Source organism: Manis pentadactyla, chromosome 12 (genome assembly GCF_030020395.1).
Source record: "Manis pentadactyla isolate mManPen7 chromosome 12, mManPen7.hap1, whole genome shotgun sequence".
Classification (NCBI taxonomy): Eukaryota; Metazoa; Chordata; class Mammalia; order Pholidota; family Manidae; genus Manis; species Manis pentadactyla.
Window position 1 is genome coordinate 14744654 of NC_080030.1, and position 23974 is coordinate 14768627.

General features: G+C 55.3%; 1 protein-coding gene across 4 annotated transcripts in view; it reads left to right on the forward strand.

Moving 5' to 3' along the window:
- Positions 1 to 23974, forward strand: part of COL5A3 (collagen type V alpha 3 chain) — a 35637-nt gene that overhangs the window by 9516 nt on the left and 2147 nt on the right. For 2 of the 4 annotated variants that reach the window (XM_036903575.2, XM_036903581.2), the window contains exons 12-65: positions 209 to 283; positions 389 to 472; positions 659 to 715; positions 802 to 855; positions 1051 to 1104; positions 1647 to 1700; positions 1785 to 1838; positions 2029 to 2082; positions 2455 to 2499; positions 2600 to 2653; positions 2819 to 2863; positions 3017 to 3070; positions 3183 to 3227; positions 4189 to 4242; positions 4345 to 4389; positions 4527 to 4580; positions 5971 to 6015; positions 6106 to 6159; positions 6286 to 6393; positions 6800 to 6853; positions 9006 to 9059; positions 9813 to 9857; positions 10071 to 10124; positions 10243 to 10287; positions 10671 to 10724; positions 10809 to 10862; positions 10959 to 11012; positions 11144 to 11251; positions 11401 to 11490; positions 11754 to 11807; positions 12638 to 12745; positions 12844 to 12951; positions 13034 to 13087; positions 13548 to 13601; positions 14156 to 14263; positions 14341 to 14394; positions 14597 to 14650; positions 14761 to 14814; positions 14921 to 14974; positions 15487 to 15594; positions 16279 to 16332; positions 16526 to 16579; positions 16826 to 16879; positions 16986 to 17039; positions 17215 to 17322; positions 17478 to 17531; positions 19618 to 19671; positions 19846 to 19953; positions 20240 to 20293; positions 20374 to 20409; positions 20837 to 20890; positions 21394 to 21595; positions 21677 to 21789; positions 23223 to 23291. In XM_036903575.2, coding sequence (XP_036759470.2) covers positions 209 to 283; positions 389 to 472; positions 659 to 715; positions 802 to 855; positions 1051 to 1104; positions 1647 to 1700; positions 1785 to 1838; positions 2029 to 2082; positions 2455 to 2499; positions 2600 to 2653; positions 2819 to 2863; positions 3017 to 3070; positions 3183 to 3227; positions 4189 to 4242; positions 4345 to 4389; positions 4527 to 4580; positions 5971 to 6015; positions 6106 to 6159; positions 6286 to 6393; positions 6800 to 6853; positions 9006 to 9059; positions 9813 to 9857; positions 10071 to 10124; positions 10243 to 10287; positions 10671 to 10724; positions 10809 to 10862; positions 10959 to 11012; positions 11144 to 11251; positions 11401 to 11490; positions 11754 to 11807; positions 12638 to 12745; positions 12844 to 12951; positions 13034 to 13087; positions 13548 to 13601; positions 14156 to 14263; positions 14341 to 14394; positions 14597 to 14650; positions 14761 to 14814; positions 14921 to 14974; positions 15487 to 15594; positions 16279 to 16332; positions 16526 to 16579; positions 16826 to 16879; positions 16986 to 17039; positions 17215 to 17322; positions 17478 to 17531; positions 19618 to 19671; positions 19846 to 19953; positions 20240 to 20293; positions 20374 to 20409; positions 20837 to 20890; positions 21394 to 21595; positions 21677 to 21789; positions 23223 to 23291 — 3579 coding nt within the window. Of the gene's footprint in view, positions 1 to 208; positions 284 to 388; positions 473 to 658; positions 716 to 801; positions 856 to 1050; positions 1105 to 1646; positions 1701 to 1784; positions 1839 to 2028; positions 2083 to 2454; positions 2500 to 2599; positions 2654 to 2818; positions 2864 to 3016; positions 3071 to 3182; positions 3228 to 4188; positions 4243 to 4344; positions 4390 to 4526; positions 4581 to 5970; positions 6016 to 6105; positions 6160 to 6285; positions 6394 to 6799; positions 6854 to 9005; positions 9060 to 9812; positions 9858 to 10070; positions 10125 to 10242; positions 10288 to 10670; positions 10725 to 10808; positions 10863 to 10958; positions 11013 to 11143; positions 11252 to 11400; positions 11491 to 11753; positions 11808 to 12637; positions 12746 to 12843; positions 12952 to 13033; positions 13088 to 13547; positions 13602 to 14155; positions 14264 to 14340; positions 14395 to 14596; positions 14651 to 14760; positions 14815 to 14920; positions 14975 to 15486; positions 15595 to 16278; positions 16333 to 16525; positions 16580 to 16825; positions 16880 to 16985; positions 17040 to 17140; positions 17323 to 17477; positions 17532 to 19617; positions 19672 to 19845; positions 19954 to 20239; positions 20294 to 20373; positions 20410 to 20836; positions 20891 to 21393; positions 21596 to 21676; positions 21790 to 23222; positions 23292 to 23974 lie in introns of those variants that run through there. The other 2 variants (XR_008993092.1, XR_008993093.1) reach the window with 2 other exon arrangements.

Here is a 23974-nt window from a genome sequence, read left to right on the forward strand (position 1 = left end):
GGGACGGCTGCTGGAGCTGGGGACAGTGTGCTAGAGCTGGCATTGGCCCTACCCGCTCACCGCTTTTCCTGTCTGTGAATTACCACTCGGCCTCCTTCTCTGCCCTTGCTTTTCTACTTCTGTTTGTCTCTGTCCCTGAGTGTCTCTCAATGTCTGTGTCTTCCTCTCTCCCCTTCTTCCCCCACCCCCATGTCTCTCCCTCCCTCAGGGCCCTGCTGGCCGCCCAGGAATCCCTGGCATTGATGGGATCCGAGGCCTACCAGGCACTGTGATCATGATGCCGGTAAGAGGCAGGAGGGGTGGCCCAGCCGTTGGGGGGCGTGGGTGGAGTCCTGACCTGGGGCGGGGTTCTCTCCTTGAGGTCCCCTCATGACTAGTTGCTCCTTAGTTCCAGTTTACAAGTGGCTCCTTCAAAGGACCCCCAGTCTCCTTCCAGCAGGCCCAGGCTCAGGCTGTGCTGCAACAGGCTCAGGTGAGTAGAAGAGAATTGGGGGACCTGGGTGGGGGTAAGAGGAGGACATTGAGAGAATGACAGAAAGAGGGGTAATGAAGAGTTCATCAGGAGGCAGGTGGATATTTGTCTCCTGAAGATGACTTTTTGGGGGGTGTTGGTATTCTTGTGGGATAACTGAAGCTCTGTTCCCTTCCATCTCTCCAGCTTTCTATGAAAGGCCCCCCTGGCCCGGTGGGACTGACTGGGCGCCCAGGCCCCGTGGTGAGTAAGGGGGCATGAAGGGGGGGAGGATATTGGTGGAGGGTGGTAAGCTCCCACTAACTGCAGTCCCATCTCCCTTCCTCAAGGGTCTCCCTGGGTATCCAGGTCTGAAAGGAGAGATGGGAGAAATGGGGCCACAGGTGAGATTGGTGGGGGTGGGGATAGGGATGCATGGGAAGGGTCTTCCCTCAGAGCCACAGGATAAAGGGCTTATTGGGGAAAATGACAAAGGGACTGGGGATACCCTTGCAGTCATTGGCTTTCCTAGGGAATGGTTTAAAATAAGTTCTTCCTCCATGTTCCCCCTTTCCTTCCTCCTTTTCTGTCTCTTCCAGGGCCCCCGAGGCCTTCAGGGACCGCTTGGGCCCCCTGGCCGAGAGGGAAAGATGGTGAGTGACTCCTAGGTCCTCAGGTTATCCATCCCTCAGCATCCAACCTGAGCTTCCGCTCCATGCCCCCAGGGTCTGCTGGTGTCACAGGTGGGATAAGGGCATGGCAGCTCCACTGACTGTGTGACAGAGGAATCTGGCCAGGTCAGGAGGGTCTTGCCAGAGGGAGTAATGCTTGAACTAAGCTCTGAGTACCCAGGTAAACAGGAGAGGAAGGGCCTTCCAGGTAGAAGGAGCAGCATGTATCAAAGAGAAGACTGGTCTATCGGGGGAAATGACAAACAAGATAATTCCAGTTTTAAAGGGAACGAGGAACATACAGCAGGGCAATTAGTAGAGACTGAAGATTAGGGTTCCTAATTTTTGTGACAATGGTGATGTGGATGAGAACAAAGGCACCAGGGGTAAGGAATAATGGATGGATCTGAGATATATCTGGGAGTTTAAATTGGTACACAAGAAGCCCCCAGGACAGGGCTGTGCATAAGGGAGGTGCTCAACACCTAGTATAGGTATCTTGATGATGTCAACCTCGCCCACAGGGCCGCTCTGGAGCAGATGGTCCTCGGGGCCTCCCAGGGGACACGGGACCTAAGGTAGGTGATAAGGCCGAGACTGGGACTTGAGGGACTTCTGATAGGGTTGAGAATTCAGGGCTCAACTGGTGTCTCTTTGTGCAGGGTGATCGGGGCTTTGATGGCCTGCCAGGGCTGCCTGGTGAGAAGGGCCACAGGGTGAGCATGTGAAGTCCCTCCCCCGTGCCCAAGCTCCCTCCCAGTATTTATGATATCCTCACCACCCCCAGTAGCAGAGCCTCCACCCCTGTGTCTGAGTCCTCACCCCTTATGCCCCATCTTCTTTCCCGGGGTGCTGGTCTCTGCCTCCCCCTTCCCATTCTGAACTCCACTGTGTTCCCCATTCCAGGGTGACTTTGGCCACGTGGGGCAGCCTGGGCCCCCCGGAGAGGATGGTGAAAAGGTAAGTTGGGAAGAGTTAGGAGTTGGTTTGGAAGCTAGAAAACTAGAACAAGAGTCCAGGAGGAATATTCAGGGGACAGATGAGGGGTGAGGGTCCGTACTGAAGGACTAGGGGGCCCCGGGGCAGGGGCGGCCCTCAGAAAGACAGACTGAGAGCCGGGGGCTAGTCACTGAGGGGGTTCGGAGGTGAGACTCATGGCGGCAGGGCTGAGGTTGGGGTCAGCAGCCTGAATCGAATCACATGGGCTCGGTCGGCTGTATCCTGCCGCACTCAATGACTCCGGGATCTTCTGGAAGGGGTGGCCCGGGTGAGGGAAGGTGGCTCCCCGAGGATTGTACCTCCCCCTTCCCAAGTGATGACATTTTCCCACAGGGACCAGAGGGGCCTCCAGGGCCCACTGGCCAGGCCGGGGAGCCGGTGAGTATCAGGGACCCCTGGGCCCCTTGCCTGGCACAGGGGAGGATGTCGGGATTCACAAGGCCTCAGAGCAGTGATGCTGGAGGAATGCTCTTCGCAGGGCGCCCGCGGACTGATTGGCCCTCGAGGCTCCCCCGGCCCCCTGGGACACCCGGTAAGAATGTCACTGTCCCCCTCCATCCCTGCCTGCCCCTTCCTCACCTCCCTCCGTGTGCATTTCTGTTGCCTAGCTTCCCTGCCCGCGCACCTGTCTACCTGAGCCTCTCAGTGTGTCGATGTGCATATGTCTGCCCAGGTCTCATGCCCTGTCCTCCCTCAGGGTGTAGTTGGAATTGATGGTGCTCCGGGAGCCAAAGGAAATGTGGTACGCGTTCTGCCTCTGACCCCTGATGCTTTCTGGTACTGACCCCATGATCCCCGCATCCTTGTCCACAACCATGACCCCCTATTTCAACTTCACTGGCACCCGAACACCATGATCCCTTCCAGCTTCACAAGACCCCCACTTTCTCCCCAGGGTCCCCCAGGAGAACCAGGTCCTCCAGGACAGCAGGGAAATCCTGGGTCCCAGGTTTGAGCCGTATCTTTCCCAAAAGTGGGGGGTAGCGGTGGTCCGCCAACGTCATAGACCACTCCTGGCTTCCCTAACCTTTCCCTTTGCCCTCTTTTTTTGATGTCCCCAGGGACTCCCCGGCCCCCAGGGACCCATTGGCACTCCTGGAGAGAAGGTGAATGACAGCTCTACCTACCGCCACCCCCTCATGTCTGCTTTCTACTCTGTCTACAGAGAAAGCTTCCCTCCGGCCCTGTGTGCCAGCCCTGGATAGTGATAAATTGCAAGATGCCCAGAGTTACAAAGTGTAATTGTTGGGAAAAGGGCTGGTTGCAAGAAACAGGAAGCCACCAAGCCTAGATCACATAAGGGATATTGTCAGGGTACAGGGGAACCCTTAGAGGCCCATCACAGAAAATGTTACCAAGACTCATGGGCCAGGAGGATCACTCTCTGGGGCCCTGTGGAGTCGTCTTTGTTCGTCTGCACATCTGTTTCTGCCTCCCCTGGCAGAATGTATCCCAGTCTGTCCTCTGTCCCCAGCTTCTGCACAGCCTTGGGCTGCTTTGTCTCCCTTTCAGTCCCCAGCTCCTCACGAACTTATAGTTTCTTTACCCACATCCATCTGATCCTAATTTCTGTGACATAGGGTATCCCAAATGTTAAAATTTCAGCAGACAATCTGATTGGCTTAGCGGAGCCAAGGTGCTCACCCCTGGACCTGTCACTCATTTGTAGGACATAGTGGGTCACCTCATGCCTGCCTTGGGTCACCTCATGCCTGCCTAGGCCCACTCCTCTTAAGTTGGAGCTGTGGATGAGAGGCCCTCCTCTAAAGGCAGGGGTGCAGCTGGGGACTCCCCGCCCTCCCCCCAACCAAAATGGCTCCCACACTGCTTTTTACGTCCCTTGTCTCAGCCCTCCCAGAGGCAGAGGATTTCTGAGGCTCAGAGAGGGGAAGGGGCTTGCTCAGGGTCACACAGCAAGTCTGGGCCAAGCTGGGGATCGATTTCCTGGCCCATGGGATTTGCTCGCTCTGTAATCTTGATGTGGCTGCCTGTCCGAGTAGGGCTGTTGCTGGTGGAATGCCAGGCGCCGAGACCCTCAGTTCCCCCCTACCATTTGTCTTCTTTCAGGGCCCCCCTGGGAATCCAGGAATCCCAGGCCTCCCCGGATCTGATGGCCCTCCGGTGAGACCGGGATGCTGGAAGGAGGAGGAGGAGAAGGGAGAGGCTTGGGAATTTGGATGGCAAATCTGGGTCTCTGACAACTTAGAGTGTTTTTTCCCACAGGGTCACCCAGGCCATGAGGGCCCCATGGGAGAAAAGGGGGCCCAGGTGAGTGACCTGGAGAGAGGGTGGATTGGGCATGAGGGTGGGGAGGCAGGTTCAGGAGTCAGGGCTCACCAGGAGGGGGATAAAGTGGCTGAGAATGTGGGTGGGGTGGGGAGAACATGATCCTATCTCCATTTCAGGGTCCACAAGGGTCGGCAGGCCCCCCGGGCTATCCTGGATCTCGGGGTGTGAAGGTAGGTGAGAGTTGGTGCCTACAGGTGGGGGTAATTCACCAGCACTGGCTTCGGGGGGGACCAGCTGCATTAGAAATTTCTGCATGTGTGATGAGCAGAATCAGTTTGCCAGGCAAGGTGTGGTGGGGTTGGGGCTCAGGTCCCACATATATTAAAGCGTGTGTGTTGCTCTGGAGCGGGTCAGCCAGAGGGCAGCATACAGTATGGCAATTGCCTTGTCGTTGAGAACAGTTAACCCCATTAGAGGCGGGACCCATTTCACTGGAAGCACGCATGCCACATCCCCCCACATCCGAGCCCAGGTTAGCGCCTTATAGTCAAGCCCGTGGTTGTGTTTTAGCTCAAGCCCAGAGCCGCATGACCCACAGGTGTAGAAACGCTGGGACAAGCCACCAGCTGTCCTGCAGCCCCATAGAGGTGTACTGTTGACCAAGGGCAGGGATATGGGAATTCACATCTATTTGGTAGTGGAATCCAGTTAGATTGTAGCCAAGCACAGGTATGTGTCACCTGTGGTCTGAGAACAGAGTTTGTTGGTAGCTCTGAGCCAACGCCTCACATTTTTGCGCAGTTGGCAGACTCAGTTACACCACCACCAAGGAGGTGGCTATAGTATTGCAGCTGCCGCTGAGCCCTGTGGATGGCCAAGCTCCCTGTTACATTGGAACCAGGCATAGTTATACATATAGTTGAAGGCTTTGTTGTAGCTGAGTCTAGTTACATTGTAGCCAGGGCCAGAGAACAATTATAGCTCAGCTCGCTTGCAGTGTGGTCACGCAAATTGTCTTGTGGCTGGAGTCATGCTATTGTCAAAACACACAGTTACATTGTAGCCAAGTGCAATTTCACTCTAGTCCCTGAGCCCAGTTTCTTGGTAGCCAAGTGCAGCCTTCCTTGTGACCCAAGCCCAGGGTTTGGTGTGAGCGGCACCTGGGCTTACACTGAGCCGTGCCGCTGTGTTGCTGGAGCCAAGCAGAGACTCGCCGTGTTGCCAGGCACAGAGTCGAATTGTAGGCAGTGCAGTGAGGAACATTCCTTTGAATGAGGCCGGTGCCTGGAATGTGCGTCCTCTTTCTCCTGCCAGAAGGAACTGTGGACACAGTGTCCCCGGGAGATGGAAATCAATTACTTGGAAATTTGGCCTTCCCCGCACACCCCCACACAGATGACCTTGGGAGGCAGCCACTGGAAACGGGTGGAGGTGGGGAGGCAGCCTCTTGCACACCACATGGCGGGCTGTGGGGAGAGGTCATTTCCTCTGAGGCTGACCCCTCGCCCCCAACTCTGGCCTGACATCCTCTTGGGACTGTCCTGGCTGTTTCAGGACAGGGGACGGGACTGTGGGGCTCTTTAAGCTGGAGAGGGAGCTGAGAGTTTTTTTATTTTTTAGGGTACCTCTGGCAACCGGGGCCTCCAGGGGGAGAAAGGAGAAAAGGTGAGAAGGGAGAAGATTCCCCAGTAATGGGGCTCTGGCTGGGTCCTTTCCCTGAAACTTTGACCCCTGACCTCTGCACTGTCTCCACAGGGAGAGGATGGCTTCCCGGGCTTCAAGGGCGATGGGGGGCTTAAAGGCGATCGGGTAAGACCGTGTCCAGGTGAGGGGTCTGCTGGGTCTGGGGGACTTGGGGAAGACAGGGCGGGGGTGGGCTGGGGCTACGATGGGGGCAGGAGTAGCAGAGGGACTGATAGCTCCTTCCTATTCCAGGGGCAGCCCGGACCCCCAGGTGCCCGGGGTGAAGATGGTCCTGAAGGGTCAAAGGGGCAAGAGGGGCTGGCTGGCGAGGAAGGACCCCCAGGCTCGGCTGGGGAGAAGGTTAATGGCCTTTGGCCCACACCCCCAAGCCCACTCTCCAGCCTCCCATCCGTGGTCACGTTCCCTGGCCTTTGCCTCCTGCCCTCTGCTCTTTTATCTCTGATGTCAGGAGACAGCTACCATGCTATCCCATCCTCTCCTTTAATTCCCCAACATAGAGTTACAGAGCAATTCCGATTTTTATCCCATAACCATGGGCAATAGGCCTTTCTGTTCCCATTGCACAGACAGGGAGACTGAGATCTGGACCGGTAGAATGAGCTGCCCACGGACACCCCCCAGCAGGCAGGAGCCAGGCCTCGAAGCCATGCTTCTGAATCCCACACTGCGGCCCCTGCCACCATGCTCTTGCCCTGTTGACCTCCAGCTTGCAGATTCTGACCTTTGTCCCATAATCTCTCCGTAGGGCAAGTTGGGGGTGCCAGGGCTCCCAGGTTACCCAGGACGCCCGGGCCCTAAGGTAAGAAGCCAGGGGGCGAGGGCAAGCAGGGGCTGGGTTGGGAGACTGTTCAATATCTAGGCAGCCAGGCTGTGGTCTGGGCAGTGAGCTGTGCACTCCACAGGTCAGTGAAGGACAGAATAAGATGTGGCCTTTGGCCTCAGACAGACCTGGGCTCCAACACCCACCCCTTACCTGTAAGGAGACCTTGAGCAAGTCACCCCTTCCTTGTTATCTGACTTTAGGCAGATCTTGTGAGGCCACTTTCTCTGTTGCAAAAAGGAGATACCAGCAGCTTTCACCTCATATTTACCATCCATTTAGTTATGATAACCTTGATGATTCTGATAATAAAATGGTAGGCTCCTTATTTGGCGTGAAAGTCAGTAAGGAGGAGAATCATAAAAGATGCATATCTTCTATGCCTTGGATTGATTATCATTTACAATCAAATGTGCTTAAATACAAGTGCACATATTTGCCAGTGGTTTGATGGATGAGGCTACTGATTAGACATGTCTTTCTGCTTAACACCCCGCCTGTATTACATCATGGATGCGTTATAGTTTTTGTTTACCTAAAGTGGAGCAGAAAGTTAAAGACACATGGGAAGAAATCTGAGTGCAGAATCCATCCAGACTTCCACATTTTGCCATCTCAGCCTGGTACCACTGTCTTGCCCATGCCTTTAATGACTTCCCTTTGCACCGAGCCTCTGCCACTTAACTTAGCTTTGATAGATGTCTTTCTATTCCTTTTTGCATTTCACCCATTTCTGTAAACCTTCATTAAGTCTCAGGACTCCAGTACCAAAGGCAACTGACATCAACATGTTGGGGAGTAGACTCAAGGTAACATCACTAAGAATAGAACTCAGAACCTCTCATGAGAGTTAGAACAAAACTACCCAGCCAAGGCCAGTCACTGTGGGCAGCCAGCCGTGCATCAGAAGGCGCGGGGTGTCAGTTACCTCACGGGCCGCGGTGGCTGTAACGGCAGTGTCTGGGATGGAGTGGCTTAAATCAGAGTTCTATTTTGCACAGTTCTGGAGGCTGAAAATCTGAGATCAGAGTGCCACACGGTTGGGTTCTGGTGAGGACTATCTTTCGGGTTTGCCGACATCCTTCTTATCTCTGTGTCCTCACATGAGGAAGAGAGAGAGAGGGGAACCTCTTCTTATAAGGACACTAATCCCATTCATGAGGGCTCCTACTTGGTTCCCAAAGGTCCCACACTGGGGATCAGATCCTCAACATATGAATTGGCAGGCCAGGGGACACCCATCCATTCCATAGTAGCAATAATCAGCAGGGTAACAGTGCCAGATAACATTTCTTAAGCACTTACTACATGTCAAGCACCCTGTTAAATACTTTCTACACATTATCCTTTTAATCTCACTAAAACCTTGTGAGGGAGGTAGTGTTGGTATCCCCAGGCTATAAACAAGGAGACTGATGCTCAGAGGGGTTAAGTCATGTGTCCAGGGCCACACAGCTAGTCAAGTTGGTAGGTTTGGGATTCAAGAGACCGTGAGGGATAGGAGGGAGTATCAGAGCCTGCCTGTGATGTGTTCCACCAGGTGGAGGGAAGTCGTCCCAGAGATGGACAGGACAGCACTGACGTTAGTTAACAAATATTAAGCAAACACTGCTATGTGCCAGGTCATGGGGCATAAGACCAGAGGGCTATCCCCTAGTGGGGAAAACAGGCATTGAATAAGTAAGCAAGTGAACAAGGTCTTTTCAGTACAAATGGTATGGGACCAGCAAACTAGGACAATGTGATTGACAGAGGGTGACTTGGAGGATGTGGTGACAGAAGCCTTCTCGAAGGAGGGGACATCTGAATGAGGTCTCAGTGATGAGAAGTAGCTGCCTCTGGGGGAATCTGAGAGGAACATTTAAGGCAAAGGATGAGGGGGCAGCCATGCAAAGGCCCTGAGGTAGAAGTGTGCTGGTGTGCCCCAGCAGCACTGAGGAGGCCAATGTGGCTGGAGTAGACACAGAGCTGGCAGGGAGGGTGGGGGAAGAGGAGGGAAGAGGGTACCTTGGAGGAGGCTGGAGCTGGAGGGACCACAGAAACTTCTGGAAAGGATGGTGGCTGAATGGGGATCAGCTTTGCCCACCATCCACTCCTCACCCCATCCGTCTCTCTGATTCTCTCTATTCAGGGATCTATTGGCTTTCCTGGGCCCCAGGGACCATTAGGAGAGAAAGGGAAGCGGGTGAGTCATGATCCAGGGGTCAGGAAAGAGGGAAGGTCTTGCCTGGGAACAGCATGAATGGCTCTGCATGACAGCAAGTGGGCCCCGGTGGCTGTGTCTGAGCCTGGCGGCACTGGTGTGTGCACATATTCCCGCGTGCAATGCGGGGCACTTAGTGGCGACCCCACCTGGCAGTACAGCACAGGCGGCTCCTGTGGATCTGGGTTTGCGAATGGGGCCTGTGCCCGGGTGAGCAAGGACATGAGCCTGCATGTATGTGGTGTGACTGTGGACATGTGTGTGAGAGGCACATACACGTGTGCAAACTGGTATGGGCATACACATATGTGCGTGTATTTCTGCATACACTGGGAGATCGTGTATACACATGTGCATTGTGTTACTGTGTGTGCATCTTGGGTGTGCAAATGAACGTATATCTGCACATGAGCATGCTTGCACTGTGTTTATAAGGGCTGTGACCTCATGAATCTGTATACATGTGTTTACACTGAGTATACACGTGTGTAAGGGACATACTGCATGATGAGTTCCATGTGTCAGCCTCAGGCTGCATTCGCCCTGTAGGTGCAATCATAGGTGTAGTTGGGTGTCTGATTTTTGCATGCTTGTGTGTATAAGTTGTATTTGTGTGTGTGTGAAAGGCTAATGAATAAATATGCAGCAGACGTCTTTTCTGGGTTTGTTTCTGGATGTGTGTGTGTTCGCGTCATCACTTTCTTCTGTTTTTCCCTTACCCGGTTTATTTTCCAGGGGAAGGCAGGGCAGCCAGGCCTGGAAGGAGAGCGGGGACCACCTGTAAGGACGTGGGGGGCTTCTCCACCTGCTGGGCCTTGGACATCAGGGCTGGGAGGAGGGGCTGCAAGGGGAGAGGGCTGGGGGGTCATGAGTGGGCAGAGCAGAGGGTTTGCGGTGTCAGTGTCCCCAGAGGGAGGGGACCTGGAGGACTCAGTCTCATCTCCTGCGCTCTCCCATCCTCTTGATTCTAATCTCAGCCTCTTTTCTACTCAGGGCTCCCGTGGAGAGAGGGGGCAGCCAGGTGCCACAGGGCAGCCAGGCCCCAAGGTATGGGGTGGGGGTGGGGGGCCCATGCAGGCCCTCTGCCCCAGGCTCACCAAGTCCCTCCCAAATCCCCCTGAGTTGAGTTTGTTCTGTGACCTGAATCTCATTCCTACTGCGCTAGGGCGATGTGGGCCAGGACGGAGCCCCCGGAGTCCCTGGAGACAAGGTGAGTTCTTGTGTACATTTCTGGGTGGGAGACAAACCCAGGAGGGAGGGAGACATTATAAGGCAGTAGAAAACACACAGCTTCTGAAGCCAGAGAGCTTTGAGTTCAAGTCCCAGCTCTGCCACTCACCTGCTGTGTGACCCTGGGCAAGTCACTTAGCCTCTCTGGGCTTTAGTTTCCCCCACTATAAAATGGGAACACCCACAGTCGCTGCCCCAAAGGGCTGCAGTGGCAAAGGAAATGACCTACTGCGTGCAGAGGCTTGACCCCATGCCTGGCATGGGGAGAGAGTGCTCAATGGCTTGTCCTTATGTGGGCTGGTTGGTGGGGGTTGCGGGTAGCCAAGCAGGAGGATGAGATCATGATGTCTGATTCCATTCTAGGGCCTTCCAGGTCTGCAAGGTCCTCCTGGGTTCTCTGGGCCAAAGGGTCCCCCTGTGAGTGAGCGAACCCCAATTTGGGGGGTGGGTGATGTTGGGGGAAGCAGGGAGACCTTAACTTTCTCCTGCCTTGTCTCTCAGGGCCCCCAAGGCAAAGATGGGCGCCCTGGACACCCTGGACAGAGAGGAGAATTGGTGAGTGACCTCTTGACCTCTCACCCATGACCCCATTAGGCTCTTCTTTTCTTCCTTCCCATCTGACACACGTTCTTAATTCTCACCCCCCCGCAGGGCTTCCAAGGTCAGACAGGTCCACCTGGACCAGCCGGTGTCCTGGGCCCTCAGGTCAGATTGGACCCCATATGTCTCCCCAGCTGGGGGCTATTTGGGGGGATGGGGGTCTCAGATACACCCCCACCCCAGGCCACCGCCACCCACCCCCACCCCTGTTCAAGATGAGCTTCCTTCGTTTCTAGGGAAAAACTGGAGAGGCAGGGCCTCTAGGTGAAAGGGGGCCCCCAGGCCCCCCTGGACCTCCTGGTGAACAAGGTCTTCCGGGCCTGGAAGGCAGAGAGGGCGTCAAGGTAAGACCCTGGCCCCTGGGAGATCTCCGTGGAGTGGCCCTGCGCCGCCTGCAGGCTCAGAATCAGCCCCCTGGGGAGGAGGCCCAGACTCACAGACTGGGGCTCACCCCTTCTCTGGAGGCTGACCTCCTTCCCCTGCATCCCTGCAGGGAGACCTGGGGCCGCCAGGACCCCTTGGAAAGGAAGGGCCCCCTGGACCCAGGGGCTTCCCCGGTCCCCAAGGAGCTCCGGGAGACCTGGTGAGCATCCTTTGGGACGCCCTCGCATGTCCTGCTGGGCTGTGTAGCAGAGGAGGAGAAGGCGGTCACGGAGGGACATGCAGTGGATCTCGGGGTGGGGGCAACCGTGGCAGGAAAAGAATGGCACCCAGAGGCGCCTGGAGGACTGAGACCCCTGATCCTTAGGTCCCAGGAAGGGGGTAGGAACTGTGACCCCCCCGAGTGAAGACAGGACCCCCCACCCTTTTGGGGGTCTCTTGACTGTGAATCATCTCCTCCCTCAGGGACCTACTGGTTTGAAGGGTGACAAGGGCCTTCTGGGCCCCTTAGGGGCCAACGTAAGTGTGACCCCATGTGCTGGCTGGTGGGGGGCAGGGTGGAGGTGCCTGGGGCCTCTGGGGAGGGGGCATAGTCAGGCCTAAGTCTGCTGGTGGGGGCGTCAAACAGGACTGGGTTGCACCCCCCTGGCGGGGAAGTCATGTCCCCCCATGAGCCGTGGTTTCCTCATCTGTAACACAGCCCCATATCAAAATTACTGTAAATCTCCGTGAGATGATCCGTCTGACACATACTTAGCTGTGTGCCAGACAGCGACAGGTAAAGACCTCCTTTCTCCTGGAGCTTACGTTCTAGTCTAGGGGAGACAAAGAGTCGGTGGTGATAAACGCAGGGAAGCAGAATCCCGCTGAGAAGGGGGAGTAGGGAAAGAACAGTTGAAATATGGGTCAGGGAAGGCCTCCTGAGAAGGTGATATTTGAGCGGAGACTTGGAAAGGTGAGGTGGAGCCATGCGGATGTCTGCGGGAAGAGAGTTTCAGGCACGGGGAACAGCATGTGCAAAGGCCCTGAGCGCATCCATGCCTGGTGTGCTGGAGGAGGCCCGTATGGCTGGAGGGGTGCGAGTGGGTGGCACTGAGGACAGAGAGTGACAGGCAGGCTGTACAGGCCTTGTGGGCTGCCAGGGAGGATTTCCCTTTTTCTCCAAGGGAGGTGGGGGCCCTGGAGGGCTGTGAGCAGAGGGCAGTGTGACCTGACTCAGGGGCTCACGGTGCCTCCTGGCTGCTGTGGGGAGGGGAGCAAATGGACCTATCTTAGCCTGGCAGCTGAAGAACCCTCCATAAATGAGAACTGCTATTGCTGTTTTTCCTGACCCTTCACCCCTGTTTCAGGGCTCCCCTGGGGAACGGGGTCCTGTGGGCCCAGCAGGAGGCATTGGGCTTCCTGGCCAGAGTGGAGGCCAAGGCCCTGTTGGTCCTGCAGGCGAGAAGGGGTCCCCGGTAAGTGCCTGCCCAGCCCACTCCCCAAGCATCCTCAGGACCCCACCCTCCCACGTACCAGGTCGTCCCTCCTACCCTGGACCCTGTTCCCCCACCAGGGCGACCGTGGCTCCCCCGGCCCCACTGGCAAAGATGGGATCCCAGGGCCCCTGGGGCTCCCTGGACCCCCAGGAGCTGTAGGGCCTTCCGGTGAGGATGGCGACAAGGTGAGAGGTCCTGGCAAGGGAGAGGCTTGGCAGGCCTTTGGGGCGGGGAGCAGGGTCCGCCCTCACCCTGTTTCCTTGGCAGGGGGAAGTGGGCGCTCCTGGTAGCAAGGGGAGCAAAGGTGATAAGGGAGATGCGGTGAGTGGGGAGCCCCGGGGTGGGGGCCATCCTGGGGGAGGCAGAAGGCTGTGGAGGATGGAGGGGGACGTAGCTGGGGCCCCAGGAGAGCGGGGGGCAGGCGCGTGACCCTCTTCTCTCCCTCTCCTTGGTAGCCCATCATTGTGTCTGGTTGTGGCTCTGCCCAGCTCTGGGGCATCGCATCCCCTCTGCCCCCAGGGACTTGAGCCTCAGGGCTCGGCCTCAGCCGGCCAGGCCAGCTCAGTCCCGGCAGGCCTTCTGGGAAAAGTCCTGAGGACCCAGCTTAGGTCGGATGGCTGGGTCTGATCCCCTCAGCTGGTGGCCGGGGAGGCAGGGATGGGGAGGAAGCAGCTATCACTTCCCCGTAAGGGGAGCAGGCAGGGGGGCGGTGACTGGCATCTCTAGTGCACCCACAACCCATCTTGAACTTGGGGGCTTTTGGCCCTGTTTGCTCTTCCAGGGCCCACCTGGACCAACAGGGATACGAGGCCCTGTGGGGCACCCAGGCTCCCCGGTGAGTGTGCCCAGCTTTGTGACCATGCCCTGGATCCCAGACAGGAAGGGACAGTATCCTCCACCATGACTCAGACCCAAACTCGGCCCCAGCCCTGAATGCCAGCACAGCCCCAGTTTCAACCCTGGTCATGACCTTGACCTGAGTCACAACCCAAACTTCAACTTCCAGCCCACCTTAGCCGGATGCTGACCCAGTCCTACCCTGAACCCCAACCGTCCAATGCTGACCCCAAACCTGAACTCAGACTTGGAATCTGACCTTGGCCTCCATCTCAAACCCAACCTGAAATTCCATCTCGACCCCATCTGAACCCTGCTCATGACCTTGACCTCAATCTAAGTCTGACTTGCCACCCAGTGCCCATCTCAAAATTTTGACTCACCCCTTGACTCCATTCCCAAACTCTGACCCTTAACCTGCACTCCCAACTCCAAACCCCCCCCAACTTAATCCCAACCCTGACTCTAACCCTTGACCTCAGTCCTGACTTTGATCCTGAGCCTGTCTCCCACCCGGACCCTAACTGTCCTCCACTCCCTTCCTTCTCCCAGGGAGCAGATGGGGCTCAGGGACGCCGAGGACCCCCAGGCCTCTTTGGGCAGAAAGGAGATGACGGAGTGAGAGGCTTCGTGGGGGTGATCGGCCCCCCTGGCCTGCAGGTGGGTGTCTGGGCTTGGGGGTACTGCTTCTGGTTCCCCCACACCCTGTGCCCCATTCCTGCTCCTTTGTTCCGTAGGGGCTGCCAGGCCCTCCTGGAGAGAAGGGGGAGGTCGGAGACGTAGGGTCTATGGTATGTACCCCTGGGGGAAGGTGGGAGAGGAGGGGGGCAGCAGGGTGGGTGGTCCATTGCCTTGGCAGGGTGGGGGTCACAGAGCACATCGTCATTTGGTAAGGAGGCTGTGGGTCACGAGCATCAGGGGTGGTGTTTGTTGTTATTGGTGCCTTTGGGGAGGGCTGTCGGGTCACTGGCTGCTCTTCTGACTGTCCCACAGGGCCCCCACGGAGCTCCAGGCCCTCGGGGTCCCCATGGCCCCAGCGGATCTGAGGTGAGGACTCTGGCAGGTAGCAGGATGCCTCAGAGGCGGGGACATCTGTTGGCCGAGAAGGGGCTGTTTAGATCCCACAGTCTCACTTCTACCCCTCGGTGTGTCTCCAGGGCTCTCCAGGGCTGCCTGGAGGAGTTGGTCAGCCAGGTGCTGTGGGTGAGAAGGTGAGGTAGGGGCAGGGGCTGCACAGGGTTGGGGAGGTACAACCTGTCCTGTGTGGGGATGGCTGTTCTGGGGAGCCCCTCCTGACCCTCACTTTGCCTCCTGCAGGGTGAGCCAGGGGAGGCTGGAGACCTAGGACCCCCAGGAACCCCAGGCATCCCTGTGAGTGTGTCCTGTGCCCCTGCACCCTGACCCTGATCTCAGGGAATGCCTGACCCCTGGGCATCTCAGGCCACCTTGACCTTTGGGTACCCACCTGGGACCTTTGGGCATCCCCAGTTGTCTTGTTTATAGAGCCCTGGAAGGTCTCAGGGCTGCTACATACAGTTCTCTAGGTTGTACACTGCACAAGGGAGCCAGTTGGGGCTCAGATCCAAACTGTGAGCCCTGGCTTGGGGATGAGCTGCCCAGAGGGGTTCCCTCTTTTAACTCACTCCAGGGTGGCACCTGGACTAGACCAATCCTGCCCAGGACTTCTAGGCAACTGGACCATCCAGAACCTAGGCTCCTATAAGTACTAGATTCCTCTGATCTCTGACCTTTGGCTGTCTAAGCTACTCTGGCCTCTGACCCCAGGAAAGTCCCAGACCACCCAGATACCTGAGTCCAGGTATACTAACCCTTGACTCCTGGAGAGTTCAGGCTGCTCTGACATCTGACCTGTTTCTGCAAAGGGACCAAAGGGAGAAGTCGGTGAAAAGGGAGACTCGGGCCCCTCTGGGGCTGCTGGACCCCCAGGCAAGAAAGGCCCCCCTGGAGAGGATGGAGGCAAAGGGAATGTGGTGAGTCCTGGGGGAGGTGGAGTCAGAGATGGGGAGGGGTGCTTGTGTCTACTTGAACCCACACCCCCCACTTCTAGCCAGGGGTCCCCTCCTCCAGTGTGTTAATTCCTCAAGCAACTTGGAACATGGCTGAATGAATGAGTGAGTGAGTGAGTGAGTGAGTGAGTGAGTGAGTGAGTGAGTGAGTGAGCGAGCACACAAACAGAAATGCAGTGGTTATATGTCATTGTAGGGGGTGAAATGTGCTTCCGCACTGACTCATTCTGACAGTGTTGGAGAGGCCAAGATTGAGACTGTGCTGGGTCCAAGCTGGGGCTGATGTGGGATTCTGGCATCAGGGCTGAAAGCTGAGACCCTCCCATCATAGGAGCTTGGGAGAGGGTGGGTGGGAGGGCAGCAAGGACCCTCACGGTGTGTGGGACCCCGACCACGGTCTCACCACCCCACGGCTTGCTGTGGCCCTTTTTCTGAGGGTTGGTTCTACCTGGGAGTCCCTAATTCAGAACTGGAGGACAAAGTGAGAGGATGCACGTTATGTTTGTAGCTCAACACCTGCACGCATCCAGTGCTAGAATGTTCACTCTAGCAGAACCATCCCTGGACACGGTTCAGCTGCCAGAGCAATGAATGAATGCTCAGTAATTCAGAGGCATGGTGACTCATTCCCATTCTGCTGTCTTCCAGGGCCCCACAGGGCTCCCAGGAGATCTTGGACCCCCTGGAGACCCTGGAATTTCGGTAGGTGTGCGTCCTCCACCCCCGCCCCCCAAGCCCAGCAGATTCCCTAATTCTGTCCCTGTCTCCCCACCACCCCCGCTGCCACAGACAGGGCAAGGTCTGTGGAGCAAATAACTTTCAGTTTCCCAAAGCCTCACCCCCAATTCTCTTGCATCCCCATGACCCCCCAACTCTGTCTCCCCTTCCCCTGCAGGGTATAGATGGCATCCCAGGAGAGAAGGGTGACCCTGGGGATGTTGGGGGACTGGTAAGCCGGGAAACAGGATGTGTTCCTAGGAGAGGCTTTGGGGCTGGTGAGTGGGTGAATCGGGAGGCCAGGGGAGTGGGTAGATGGGGTACCCAGGGCCCTGTAGATGGGCGTTTTGCACCTCTCCGAGGCCTCACCATGAACGCAGCAGCTTGGGGGAGGCGGTGGGAGGTGGTCGGAGCTGCAGTGGCCCGGGGACAGCTGTCCTAGTAACGCTCATCCCCACTGCTACCGTAATGTCCACAGGGGCCGCCTGGCGCTTCTGGGGAACCCGGCCCCCCAGGGCCTCCTGGCAAGAGGGTAAGTGGTGACTTACCACCTGGCTGTCCTGGCTTTGGTCTTGTCACAACCTGCCCTCCCCCAGATGCCCCCGCCCATCCCCACGTTGCCCTGTTTCCCTCCTCAGGGTCCTCCAGGCCCCATGGGTCGAGAAGGCAGAGAAGGGGAGAAGGGTGCCAAGGTGAGTAAGCCCCACCGAGGAGGGGTCCCTGAGGGCTGCCAGGATGGGGAGTGGGCTTGTGACCACCACAGGGGCCCCCAGCCCCTCCCCATCCCTTCTAGGTCTCGGCTGGGGGTCAGGAGGCAGGTGCCCCCCGACTCTCTCTGTCTCTCCTCCTCGCCCCTGTCCATTTCAGGGGGAGCCAGGTCCTGATGGGCCCCCAGGGAGGACAGGCCCACTGGGGGCTCGAGGACCCCCTGGGCACGTGGGGCCGGAGGGCCTTCGAGGGATCCCAGGCCCTGTGGTGAGTGGGGCTGGGACAGCCAGGGGGCAGGGGTGGCTTCAGGCCCACCCTGGGCGCTCCCACCTCGTGATTTCTCATCGCAGTTGGCGGGGGTTGGGGGTGTCCACACTGGGTTCCGGCAGAGTGCAGTCCCCCCATGTTTTGCTTCATCCTAGGGTGAGCCAGGCCTCCTGGGACCTCCTGGGCAGATGGGCCCTCCTGGCCCCCTGGTAAGAGACTTCTTTGTCCTTGAGGCCCCAGCACTGAGAACCACACTGACCCTCTATTTTTTTTTTTATTGAAGTATAGTTGACACACACTATCATACTGGTTCCAAGTATACAACACAATGATTTGCCAGTTATTACATTATGAAATGCTCACCCCAGCCAGTGTAGTTACTCCCATAGAAAGATGTTGCAGAACTATTGGTTATATTCTCTATGCTGTATTTTCATCCCCGTGACTAATTTATATTATGATTAAGATTTTGTGCCTCTTTATCCCCTTCTGTTTCACCCACCCACCCCAGCCCCTCCCCCAAGGTAACCACCAGTCACTTCTCAGTGTCTCTGACTGTAGCTGTTTTGTTCATTTTGCTTTTAGATTCCACATATAAGTGAAATCATATGGTATTTGTCTTTCTCTTCGTGGCTAATTTCACTTAGCATCATGCCTTCTAAGTCCATCCATGTTGTTGCAAATGGCAGGATTTTATTTTTTTTTATGGCTGAATAATATTCCGTGGTATATAGGACCACGTTTCTATCCATGTGTCTACTGATGGACACTTAGGTTGCTTCCATTTCTTGGCTATTGTAAATAAGGTGGCAATAAACCTAGGGGTGCCTTTATCTTTTTAAATCAGAGACTTTGTTCTCTCTGAGTAAATTCCTAGAACTGGAATTACTCAGTTGTATGGCATTTCTTTTTTCAGTTTTTTGAGGAACCTCCATACTGCTTTCCGCAGCGGCTGCACCAGTTTATATTCCCAACAGTGCACAAGGGTTCCCATTTCTCCACATCCCCGCCAATACTTGTTATTTCTTGTCTTTTGGATAGTGGCCCTTCTAACTGGTGTGAGGTGATATCTTATTGTGGTTTTGATTTGCATGTCCCTGATGATTAGTGATGTGGAGCATCTTTCCATGTATCTATTGACTGTCTGTATTTCCTCTTTGGAAGAATGTCTATTCAGGTCCTCTGCCCATTTTTAAATTGGGCTATTTGTTTTTTTGGTGTTGAGTCACATGAGTTCTTTATACATTTTGGATGTTTTACTGGACATGTCATTTGAGAATATATTCTCCCATACTGTAGGATGCCTTTTTGTTCTGCTGATGGTGTCCTTTGCTGTACAGAAGCTTTTAAGTTTTATGTAGTCCCACTTGTTTGTTTTTGCTTTGTTTCTCCTGCCCAGGGAGACAGACATGTACAGAAAAAAATTGCTCATGCTTATTATATTCAAGAGATTTTTGCCTATGTTTTCTTCTAAGAGTTTTGTGGTTTCAGGTCTTATATTTAGGTCTTTAACCTATTTCGAGTTTATTTTTGTATATGGTGTAATGCAGTGATCCAGTTTCACTCTCTTGCATGTAGCTGTCCAGTTTTCCTAACACCATTTATTGAAGAGACTGTCTTTTCCCCACTGTATGTTCATGGTTCCTTTATCATATGTTAATTGAACATAGGTGCATGGGTTTATATATGGGCTCTTTATTCTGGTCCATTGATCTATGAGTCTGTTCTGTGCCAGTACCATACTGTTTTGATTACTGTAGGTCTGTAATATAGCTTGAAGTCAGGGAGTGTAATCCCCCCATCTTTGTTCTTCTTGCTCAGGATTAATTTGGCTATTTGGGGTCTTTTGTGGTTCCATGTAAATTTTAGGATTATTTGCTCTAGTTCATTGAAGAATACCAGAGGTATTTTGATAGGGATTGCACTGAATCTATAGTGACCCTCCATGTTGATGATTTATGATGACCACCCACATTGACCCTGCATGTTGATGGTGTACACTGACCACAATGACCCTCCAACTTGATAGGCCAAACTGACCATCTGTCTTGATGGTGTACACTGACCACCCACACTGATCTTGATCACTGGCCATTCATATTGGCCATCCTCCAGCTGACCCCTTCCTTATGCTTTGTCATCCCTCCTCTCTCCTGACTGTCCTCATGATCCCATCCCTGGCCCATTTGAAATCTGGAGAATTTCCCCTTTGACCATCCCTGCATCGCCCACATGGACCCTGGGATTTCATGTTTGAGGCTCACCACCTGACCTTTAACTCACTCTTCCTTCCAGGGGCCCTCTGGCCTCCCAGGCTTGAAGGGAGATGCTGGCCTCAAGGGGGAAAAGGTAAGAATATCTCCTTCTGTTGTCTGCCCTCCACCACCTCCACCTCTTCCACCTTCCCTCCCTCCCTGGCCAGAGGGCTGGGAGACTGGGAGCATGCTCCCAGACTCACCACCTCTAGGAAAAAGTCTCCCATTTCTTTTTTCTTTCTTCACATGTTCCTCTTTGATCCTCTAGGGCCACATTGGATTGATTGGCCTCATTGGTCCCCCCGGGGAGGCTGGTGAGAAAGGGGATCAGGGGCTGCCGGGTGTGCAGGGCCCCCGGGGCCCCAATGGAGAACCTGTGAGTGTGTGTCCTCCCCCCAGTGGGGAGAATGTGCTCAGAGGAGGGGGTGGGTGGGGAGGCAGAAGTGGGGCTTGTTTGGAGATGGGGGTTTGGAAAGCCTGGGTCTGGAATGAGCAGGGCTGTGTCTGGAGAAAACAGGGAGCTCTCTTGGGGGACTTGCAGGTTGAGGACTGTGTCCAGGGTTCAGGATCTTCTTCTGAGGGGACTGGAGGCTTATCTGGGTGATGCCTCTGGACTGTGGGGATGTACCCCATCAGTGATGATCCTCATGTCCTTTCCCCAGGGTCCCCCTGGTCCCACTGGCTCTCTGGGCCACCCTGGGCCCCCAGGCGTGGCGGTGAGTATGAGGGATTTGTGGGGTGCGGTCACCGAGGTGGGCCAGCCAGGACTCCAGCTGTCCCTGTTTCTACCCCACAGGGTCCTCTGGGACAGAAGGGCTCTAAGGGGTCTCCAGTGAGTATACTCTGTTTCCCTGGATTCCCCCATCCTAGCTTCTCACCCACCTTCACGCCACCCCAGCCCTCAATGCTTTTGCATATGTTTCTTTATTTATTCATTTAATCATGCATTCGACAAATATTTATTCAACACCTACTACAGTATTTTATCAAATCTAAGACGCCATCAATTGTAATATGCACCAATATTTTGTAAACTGCTATAAAAAAATCCCGATTTTGACAAGTAAACATGACTTGCCGAAGATGTTAAGATGCTGATTTCCGAGATGTTAAAATATGGGCAGAAAATGTGCATTTTCTGCTTGGTGCTGAAAATTGCATGCCCCTCCCCAGTGCTCTGTGTGTGTGTGTGTGTGCGCGTACTGGCAGGAAGGCATCTCTGTAGACAGGTTTCACACCCAAGTGACTTCTCCCTGCAGGGGTCCCTTGGTGCCCGTGGGGATACTGGCCCTCCAGGCCCCCCAGGCCTCCCGGTGAGTTCCCCAGGGATGATACAGGAGTCTTCACTGGGTTCCGCCACCGCCCAGAGCCGGGTGGAGCGCACGTTCAGGGGATGAAGGTCGGGGGGGAGCCTCCAAAACCGGGAGAGGTTCTGGACATTGGGGATGTATAGGGGGGCATTGTGGGGTCTCTGACCTAGGCTTGTCTCACTTGGCCCTGCCTCCCCTGCCCATGTCTCCCTCCCCATCTCTCTGTTTCTTCCATCCTTCCTGGCCTTTCTCTGTCTCTGTCTCAAATACATGTTCCACCGACTTTATCTGTTTCTCTCTCTCTGCTCTCTCTGCTGACCTTGTGTTTCTCTTTTTTATCGTCGTACTGTCTCCCCTCACCTGCATGTCCCTGTCTGCCTGCCTCTGTTGCTTCTTATCTCTCTCCACCCTGTTTCTCTCTGTCTCCCGTATCTCTGTCATCTCTGCCTGTCTCTCTCTGTCCCGGATCTCTGCTCTCTTCCTCTCTGCATCCCACCCTTGCTCAGGGCCCTTCTGCCGAGCTGCATGGGCTTCGTCGGCGAAGGCGCTCAGTCCCTGGGGCCCCAGAGGGCGGCCTGGAGGAGATTCTGGCCTCGCTCATGTCTCTGAGCTTTGAGTTGGAGCAGATGCGGCGCCCTCTGGGCACGGCCGAGCGCCCGGGCCTCGTGTGCAGTGAGCTGCGCCGCAACCACCCACACCTGCCTGATGGTAGGTCCAGACCCTCCCGGGGCGGGCCGGTGGGGAGCTACAGGGCACCCCCTCTCACCCACCCACCTGGCTCTGTGGCAGGGGAGTACTGGATTGACCCCAACCAGGGCTGTGCACGGGACGCACTCAGGGTTTTCTGCAACTTCACGGCAGGAGGAGAGACCTGCTTGTATCCCGACAAGAAGTTTGAGACCGTGAGTGACTGTGGGCCTGACGCCAGGAAGGGCTGTCCTGTCCCTTGCTTCCCCTCCCCCAGCGTGTGCGCGCGCACACACACACACACACACACACACACACACACGGCTTTATCGGGGACCTTATCGTTCTTTCAACCGACATTTATTGAACATTGACGGTATGCCAAGTCCTATGAAGGGCTGGAGCTACAGCAGAAAATCAAAAATAAACAAATCTGCTTGCTTTTATGGAGCTCACCTTCTCTGGGGAAAGACCAGAAAATCTAATGAGAAATCAGTAATGGTGGTCATCTTTTAAATAGTGCTAACGTGTGGCAGGCCTGTTCTGGTAGCCACCTGACGTGGTAGAGCTGCCACACCCCCAGGGAGAGAAACTGAGGCACAGAGAGACAGCGAGATTGTCCAAGGCAGTTTCTGGCTGTAGAGTCCCAGCCCTGAGCCATCCATCTACACTGCCTCCTGACCTGCTGTCTTAGACCCCAGGGACTCATGCCCCTCCAGGCTGTGGGCTGGGAGGTGATGATTCCACGTGGTCTGCCAGGAATCCTGGGGCTCTCCACTGGGGACCCCTGAGCCTAACAGCCTCCCGGGCTTGGGACATGGATATGCCACCTCAGTTTTTCCATGTGTAAACTGTGTCCCAGAAAGTATGTACCCGTATGGTGGTTGTACAGTTGAGGTGTGAGGTGAATCTGGAGACAATGATTAAACACTGACAATGTGCATTACTGTGCTAATACATCAACCTCGGGTAAACATGTAGGAGCACAGGGCTTGCAGAATGGCACAACAACATTCTTCCTCTCATGTGTTACTGTTGACTGGTCAGAGCCCTGGTTTTGTAGATAGGAATTTACACAAGCTCAGACCCCCCCACTTTGGGGGGCTGGAATGTAGGACTTGATTTCTAAACAGTTGCTGACATGTAAGGCCTGATTTCTTACCAGGGAGGCTGGGGAGGGGAGTAAGGGATGTTCCTGCTTTCGGTTCCCCAGGCCAGACTCTGAGACAGGGAGTTGAGGGCAGTCATTTATTTAGGAGGTGATCTCAGGAGGCACTAGGAAGGAGAGATGGCCGGTAAGGGGTGTGTTGTTAAAATGTCACCATTGGGCACCCAAGGCTCAGTTCCACCGGGGGACTTCTGGGAGGCCAGGAAGAGTAAGGCACCTGGGAGTTGTCCCACCTCGGGGGGAGAGGGAGTGGGGACATTTACCCACCAACTCTCATCAGTCCTCGGTTGAGGGGTGCCTCAGAGGGCAGGGATGCCCAGCCCCTTGGGTCTGTGCTGGGCACCAGCCAAGCCTACTCCCATGGCCCCAGAACATTCCAAGACACCTGGGTATTTATAGCCAGCAGCTTTCACAGTGGGGAGGTACATGCAGGTACCCAGGGCATCTGCTACATTGATCCCCACCCCGCTGTCTCCCCAGGTGAAACTGGCTTCCTGGTCTAGGGAAAAGCCAGGAAACTGGTATAGCACATTCCGTCGAGGGAAGAAGGTGAGTTGCAGATGTGGAGGTAGTGGGTAATATGAAAATTGGTGGGAACCAGCATGGGGGTTGGAGGAGGGGCCCTAGGGCTGAGACGGATGGTGCAGGCTTGCCTCTGCCTTCATGGTGATTGCAGATTGGTGAGGGGAAGAGAGTGTGTTGGGGGGCAGCATCAGATGGGAGATGTGGAAAGGTGCATCTGCGGAATGGTGCACCACAGGGCATGGTGGGAATCCAGAGGTGGTGCTGGAAGGACCTGAAGGCTTCCTGGTAGAAGGCACAGCTCAGCTGAGGCCTAAAGAACGAGTTGGGCTAGCAAGTTAGGGAGGACAAGGACAAGTGTTCCAGGTGTAGGGAACAGCATATATAAAGGCCCAGAATCAAGAGAGGGTCTGGTGAATTTAAAGAAGAAAAAACCACTTACTCTTCTTTAGAGAATGTGATGGGAGGACATGGTAGGAGAGGAGGCTGTAAGCGCCCCCAGAAAGACCTGTGGGCAGGCCGGGGAAGACGGCATGGCTTGGAACCACAGTCCAAGTCAGTCGGACCAAGAGCCGGAGGGGAGGGAGGAGATGGGGATGATGCTGAGGTTCCTGGCTTGGGGGCTGGTATCTGGTGAGATTCTAAGATATACAAATAAGAAGAAGAGCAAGTTTGAGGTATTGGGAGATTTGGGGTTCAGTTTGGGATAT